General features: G+C 41.1%; 1 protein-coding gene across 1 annotated transcript; it reads left to right on the top strand.

Moving 5' to 3' along the window:
• Positions 1–734: 734 nt before the first annotated feature.
• On the top strand, positions 735–7,807 carry LOC310984724 (nucleotide-binding oligomerization domain-containing protein 1-like; the record flags this gene model as incomplete). The annotated part of the gene is made up of 4 exons (XM_083970038.1): positions 735–848; positions 5,152–5,318; positions 5,520–5,970; positions 6,153–7,807. The coding sequence occupies exons 3-4, from the start codon at positions 5,580–5,582 to the stop codon at positions 7,805–7,807; spliced, it is 2,046 nt and encodes a 681-aa protein (XP_083826164.1). The 5' UTR covers positions 735–848; positions 5,152–5,318; positions 5,520–5,579.
• Positions 7,808–8,055: the final 248 nt, after the last annotated feature.

Genomic DNA, 8,055 nt, shown 5'->3' on the forward strand with positions numbered 1-8,055 from the left:
TACAGGAGTAGTAGTGTTTACACTGATAGCAGCAGGAGTACTGCAATAGTATCTAGGCCTACTATGGTATCTGTTACAGTAGGCTAGTAGTAGTGGTGATCCTATAAACTGAGGCAGTGGCTCCATCTTGTGTCAGAAAGGACTCCTCTCCTTGTTGTGGTTCTCCAGACCAAAATGTCAAGGTCTTGGTCTCAGTTGAACTGTGATGTAATTCAATAAGTTTAAGGTAAAAGTGTCATACTAAAGGGAGACTGTGCTGTGTTCTTCTGTTCAATCCGGACTATGTCTTAATTAAATATCGTTTAGATTTTATATCTAATCTTTTCTTTTGAGTAAGAGAGATAATAAAACATAACAATAACAAAAATATGAAATAATAAAACAGGAATATTAATTGTAATATTGTAATAGGCAACATTTGGCAACAACACATTTTTTTGTTGTTAAGGTTTGTTTAAGATATGTTATAATTTGGATGATTCAAGCAGCTATATCTGGAAATCCTTGCTGATATTAACTTTGACAAATCGATGCTAAAGACAAATCATCATCATTAAAACGATAAGTGTTACATAGGCTACAGAAAATAAAGGAATCAGATCCTGCTTCACATCTTCACTTTAACTCAGTGCTTTTATTTTGAAGGTTTTATTGACTGAGTGGGAGCTACATTTTCGGTCCAGTGGCGCCATCTTGTAGATCTCGAAAGTGAAAGTATGAGACAAACCAGGAAACAGCAGACACGTGAAGTCGTCGTGTCCAGGAGCGGAGCAGACCGGTCAAAAATATTTCTTAAAAAGTAAAGAACAGAAACTCTGAAGTCTGAACGCGGGATGAGAAACTCTCAGGTAAGACTGAAGCTCACCTGGTCCGCTCCGTTTACTGGTTAGTTTGAGTTTAGTCTCCGTTTGTACTAAACTTTTTGATTCTGTATGTATACATGTCTGCTCCATACCGGGCTCAGAGATAAAAACTGTGTCCCCGTCACGGTTAATTAATAACTAACGAGTTGCTCTGCATTCACTTATCAAACTAAACGTAATCGTAAACGTAAACACATTATTATTATTATTATTATTATTATTATTATTATTATTATTATTATTATTATTATTATTATTATTATTATTATTATTATTAGCCTATTATTACTACAGTAAGACTTTACTGTTCAATCCGGACATTGTAAACTGATTGTAAACTGTATTTTAGTGACATGCACGTGATGTGAGGAGCATGTGTCTATGGTGATTTGCACTGCATTATTCTATGTCTGCTTTTACTTTTGGTATTTAAAGTAGGCTATGTGTTGATGCCACATATTTTTTTCCAAATTTGGGGTTTTAATTTGTGGCAGGTTATTCCTGCACTGTGGCGCTGCTTTAGTGAAACACATGAACACTTCTTCCACGTCCATGATGACAGAACATTTGACATGTATCATCATGTCATGGTGATGGAGCAGGAAGCAGCCTACTAAAAAGCCACATAAAGAGTCACATTAATTGCTTACATTAGGCTACATGGCAGTAGATTACATTCAGCTGTGTGTAATCCAATGTGAAAATGACATTACAACTTTATGAAAATGTGTGGACCGACGTCATTTACAGATATGACGTTGAACCACCTGGCAGAGCGCGCGCTTCCCGACCATACACTGGTGGACTGTTGTGGACCTGAGTTGACTGTAGTGGACTGTAGTGGACTTTGTTGGACTTGTCTCTGACCTTTGGGCGGTGGAGGAGGACAACTCACAGCCGAGACACTTGCTGAAATGACAGAAGTGAAGCGGAGACACCGAGGGGCGCGTGACGTCAGTCCGACTTCCTATTTCTCCGACTACCCATTTCTCCGACCATACATTTCTATAGGCTATTTTTGCTCCCATTAGTCCGACTTCCCATTTCTCTGACAACCCCAAAGTCCGACTTCCCATTTCTCCGACCACACATTTCTATATTTTTGCGTCCATTCATCCGACCTCCCATTTCCTCGATTTAAGTATGCCCGGTGCTCCGACTCCCAGTAATTACGACAGTGTGTTAGCGCGACTAATCCGGCCCAGAAGCAGCCCTGAGCAGGCTCTACAAACACTGGTGCGCATCATGCCACGTAGCATATGGGACTCATCGCTCATTGAACTGAAATATTGTAGCGACCCCGCATGTTCTTGTTATGATGTTAAAGTTATGTGATTTCATCACTGTAGCCTTTGTCCTGTGTGTGTGTGTGTGTGTGTGTGTGTGTGTGTGTGTGTGTGTGTGTGTGTGTGTGTGTGTGTGTGTGTGTGTGTGTGTGTGTGTGTGTGTGTGTGTGTGTGTGTGTGTGTAGGTGAGTGAGTGAGTGAGTGAGGGAGGAGGAGCAGAGGAAGAAGTGTCTTTTTTTATTTCCGCCTATCACCGGTTTGATGAGGGAGTGATGTTCTTAATCTCAACAACTAAACTATCAAGTCACACACAAAACTGACACACATGATAAACAAACAGAACTATGCTGCAGTTTGTTTGTCAAGTTAACCTGTCACCTTCAGCACCACGGACAGCGCGGCGGATGAGCCGCGGAGCTGCAGCTGTTAGCGTCTGGGCTCTGGGCTCTGGGCTTAGGGCGCCTCATTTATCAAAAGGGTGTAAAACTGCTACTACATTTTTGCTTAGGCCTATGGCGAAAAGACGAAAATGGCGTACACCCAAATTATTAACACCTTTTTCATATCTATCAAACTGTACGTGCACAACTCTCCGCAATTTCCAAGAATGGTGCGCAGTTGCGCACGTGAACACACCTCATATTCCGCCCCCGGAACGCCTAGACACAACCATATATGGTCAGCACGTGCATATTAATTAGCCATGTGCACTCTGTGGCGCGGCTACAAAGTGACAACGAAGACAATGGGCGGAGGGCGGGGGAAAGAAAGAGAGATAGCCTACATGGCGACATCGGGCAATAAATCAGTCAGAAAAATGATCTTGCATTTTAATAAGCTACAATAAAAACAAAAACCTCCCAAATCTCAACAAAAGGGAGCAGAAAGAAGAATAATCTTATGTAGAATCTGCCCCTTTATCCCAGAAAAGAGAGAGAGAGAGAGAGGTTATGTCCGATTAATTAGTCCTCTAACAAACTACAGTTTGACTTGATCAGTAGTTTTTCCAGTAGGATGTAGTTAACGGGCAGGGGTCTGGTTGTTTACTGCTCCACAAAATGACAAAACAGGAAAGCCGGTGGCCAAAAAAAAAGAAGAAAGGAGGCAAACACATAAGCCGTGAGTCTCCTTCGTCTCGAGCCTCTCCAAACCGACCCGGTCCTGTCCAAAATCGGAATTCTGGATGGTTGGATTTAGCCCTGGTCGCAATATAGGGATTATTTTAGTCGGAGCAGTGGGCAGTCGGCCTGTAGCATCCCCGGCTAAATGATGGTCGGACTCTCAAACTGATGGTTCACAATGGTTTATTCCTTGGACCATATGCAATGCAAACACACCGTAAGAGCTATGAAAAGAAGAAAACAAAATACAGTTACCTTTACTCTTACTTGAAATTACCTTTAACTGCCTTTATCACAAACAATCATGTAAGTTGACTCTTTTTATCTAATAAACTTATTGTAGACTCACAGGTTTTACTCCATGAATTTAAATATATATTTTAACTGCTACGATTGATGTTACAGTCATGAGGGAAAATTCACATTTTAACTGAAAGAAAACCTCCCATAGAGTGCAATAGAAAACAATATTTGACATGAAATTAGCATTTTTAACCGTTCGTTTTTAACCCAATAAACAGTTTTTAACCTTAGCAGACTGCATATAAAACAGACAGAATACGTCCCGTTGCATTAATAAAACAACCAACGAGTTAGCTTATAGCTTCATCTCACTTCAATACAGACCGACACGGCAGCTTGGCCGATGCTAATAGTAGCTACCGCTAACCACAATACGCTTTATGCATGATAATATCCACGGCAACCAAACTCGAGCCGGACATAAATATAGCATGAAATGGTAACAAAACAAACCTTGTGCCCCTTATTAGCCAGGTGCTAGGGCGTTTCATGTGGGTTAGACACACTTTGCTTGCTTTTAGCATTGAAGACACTCTTTTAGCCTTGCAGACACACTTTTCCTTCTGCCGGTAAAGTCCGAAGCACCGGATGTGTACGAGGTCTCGGCGAGACGCTTTCAAAATAAAAGCCCTGAATATCCATCTGCTTAATGTATAAAAAATAAAAGCCTGGCTTTAAAGAATGTTACTAAGTAAACATAAAAACACATTTAGAAAAATACAATGCTCATATTAAAGGTCATTTACACGGCCCAATGGGTCTAGAAAAGTCGGATTAATGGGTAGTCGGAGAGATGGGCCGTCAGACTTTTGGGTGGTCGGACTGACGTATGCTCCCCGACACAGAGACCTGAGCTAGGTCAGTTTAAAATGAACCCGGAGTGACGTAAGTGTGTCAGTTAATCACCCGTTGACGTTGGCATGGTAACGGAAGCTACTGTTGGCAGGGTAACTGAAGCGCGACCGTTAACTACCACAAAAATCAAACAAAAAACTAACGTTACCGTTAAAGCGGCAGGCAGACATAAGCTAAGCTAAGCTTTTTATTTACGGACAACTAAAGTAACCAGCACACTGTTCGAGTGGTTTAATAGCAGGTTAGTCAACGATTTTTTCCCTTTTTTTCATTAACCAACAAAAATAATGTAGTTAACGTTACCGGTAACTAATTAATTCAGGATGACTGACGTTAACGTTAGTGTTAGTTAACGTTAGCGTTTTTGTGTCCGTTACTGTTAGCTAACATGTTTGTGCTTTCCCTGTCTAACATATTTGGGTTACTGGTCAGTCGTAACGCACTTCCACTGAAATGGATGATGGTGGAGGAGACATTGATGGCATTGGCAATGGCAATGTCTTGCTATCTCTTGGATAATAGCTAACTTTTGTGTAAAATCGTCTTATCTCAGCGTCTTCCAGTACTGTTATCATGTTTTGCTGTAACTGAATCTCAACAACACCTCTTTTCGCTCAGAGTGAAAATCCAACAGTGTCTCTAATTTTTAACTTGAACTATGAAGATGTTTTGATAATAAAGTATTAGTGAAATTAACGATTACTCTCCCTCTCCTCCTGTTAGACACTAAGCTTTCTTGTGGAGATGCCATGTTGATTGATGCATTGGCGCTAGGGAGGTCTTGCACAGCCAGTTTCAGAAGATACAACCAGACACTATGATTGTATGAGACTGTGTCAAGAAAGGTCTCTACATGGAGGCAAAGGGACGCTGCAAGAGGCAAGACTCAGGTAAGTGAAAATGTGTCTTGAAGTGATATTTTAAATTGTCTGTTGAGCATTAGATACAAGAGTCAAAATACTCATTAAGTCAATGATAATTCATGTACTTATATCCCCAGTTTTTCTATAAGTGAATTCTTTTAGATTTTTTGTAGCCTTGTTAAATTGTTGTTTTAAATGAGCTCACACATTTTCAACTTTTGTTTCTAGTATCTTGTTTTCCAGATCATTGAAGTTTGGTCTGTGTGCAGAACAAACACAAGCGACAACATGGCTTGTACATCACAGTGTGCCGTAGACTATGTCCAGCAGGCCAGAGTCCACCTTGTGAGAGAACTGAAGAATCTCTCTGTGATTATACAGAACCTTTATGATCGAGGGGTTTTTCGTGATGAAGAGGTCAGTAAAATACTGACAGAGAGGGATGATTTTGATAAAAACAGAGAAATTCTGAGCAAAGTCATAAAGAAGGGGGAAGCAGCTTGTTACGAGTTACTGAAAATTATTAACACGACAAGGAAGAGGACCTTAGGTAGACCATCACTCCCCTCAGAGAGAAAGAATGGAGCTCCTCCTGAGGAAGAGACATTTGACCTGCACCACTGGATCAGCTGCTTTTCTTTTAATGAAGACCCAGAAACTACATACAACTATCTACACGGTATGTTGATTCTGAGTCCTGATTAATAATGTAACACATTTTATTATTTATCACTGATGTGCTCACTGTGTTTAATTCACTTGTATCTATTTATGTGCATATATTAATCCACTGTTAATCAGTATTGTGTAAAAACAAAGCAACTAACTCACAGTACATTTCTTTATGTGCTGTTGTTTTAGGTTCCAGGCCATGCCACAGATATCAGACGAAGCTGAAGTCACAAGCACGAAGAATATCAAATAAGTTCTGGACAGCAAACAAAAACCTCTTTGCAGGAAGCAACAAGCCTGATCTGTCATACACGCCACTTGTATTAGACACAGAAGAAAATGTTTCTCCATCTAAAATAAAGAAACTGAAAAGCAGGAAAAGTAAGATGAGTCGCAATAAAAAGATGAGGACATACATCCCTGAGAAGAAAGCAGGAATCTCCTCCAGTGAACTTCTGAAAACAGATAAAAACATTGTCTTGGTTGGTAAGGCAGGGATTGGGAAAACGGCTGTCACACAGGAAATGTTGAAACTCTGGGCAGAAAGAGATGATGAGGTGCTGGATTACATGTTTTACTTTGACATGAGAGAAACACCTGACTCCATGAAGGCTGTGAGTCTGGAGGAACTTCTTTTCACTTTGTTCAGTGAACCAGACAAGGACAAAGAAGAGATTTTAAATGATATAAAGGAGAACTCTGACAATCTGACGATCATTTTCGATGGAGTCACAGATCTGTCTTCATCTGTGGTGAAGAGACTTGTACAGAAAGTCCTACTACCTGAAGCAAAGATCATAGTAACATGCAGACCAGATGATGAAGATGAAGAGCTGTTTTCTGAAGACTCTGTCAGAGTGGAAGTGAAAGGCTTCAGTGAGCAGTCCATTAAAACATACTTAACCTCAACACTTGGTGAAGAACACAAGAAGGTCTTGGACAACTTGGAGCTGTTCTCTCTCTGTCACGTCCCAATGTATGCACTGATGGTGTCTGCCTGCTGTTCATCACAAGACTCTCCACAGCCCTGCACTGTGACTGAAATATACATCAGTATCGTTCGTTTTTGTCTTCAGAAGAACAGCAACAAACCAATAAGAACCAAGTATCTGGATCCCCACATCAGAAACAGAGGGAGTGAAATCCTGTCTCTGGCTGAGGCTGCTTTTCATGCAACTGAGAGAAGAACTGTGAACTTGACAGATGTTCCCTGCACAGACAGCTGTGTCCTCTCCTTCCTGAGACAACTTGTTATCGGAGTCTGTCCCACTCAGACAGAAAACACATATGCATTTCTCCATTACACCATGCAGGAGTTTTTTGCTGCACTGTGGCTTTTCAAGCAGCCAGGTAGAATCAGGGAAGTTCTTCAGCAATGTCTGACCAAAGAGAAGAAACACATGAAGTATCTGATCCCTTTCATGTGCCGGTTGTTGAATAAGAAGAAACCGAGGTTGATGGAGTGTCTCATTCCAACTGAGGAGCTCAAGAATACGTCTGACTGGTTCTTTAAGGAAATGATTAACACATTTCATCAAAGTCTGTGTGAGCCAGATGAGTCTGATGCTGAGGACAGTGGGTCTGATGTGGACATACTGTTCTTATGCCAGTGCTTGTATGAGTCCCAGTGTCCTGAAGCATGTGTCCACCTTCTGGACAAACTGGACTACTGCCTGGACCTCAGTGGACAGAGTCTGGACCCGGACTCCTGCTGTGCTGTGGCCTATGTGGTCACTCAGTCCAAGGAGAGGAAAATACAGCTGAACCTTGAAGACACCGTGATATCAGAACCAGGACTGAGACAACTGTTTGGATGCCTTCAAAATGTCCAATGGTACGGGTGAGCATGAGCTCTGAGTGTCAAACAGCTGCTCAGGTCTCTACATACTTTAGGATAGAAAGTATAAAAGTGGACAGGACATCCGTTACTATTTTAATGTTGTACTTTGCTCTTACAGTGTGTCCTTGATAATTGTGTGACAGGTAGGGATGTCACCATTACTTGTTTTCACAATTAATCGTGGTATTAAATGCCACAATTAATTAATCGTAAAGACTCCTGAATACCGTCACTTTCACAAAAATGTGATGT

The sequence above is a fragment of the Trachurus trachurus genome, assembly GCF_905171665.1.
Source record: "Trachurus trachurus genome assembly, chromosome: 4".
In the NCBI taxonomy this organism is placed as follows: domain Eukaryota; kingdom Metazoa; phylum Chordata; class Actinopteri; order Carangiformes; family Carangidae; genus Trachurus; species Trachurus trachurus.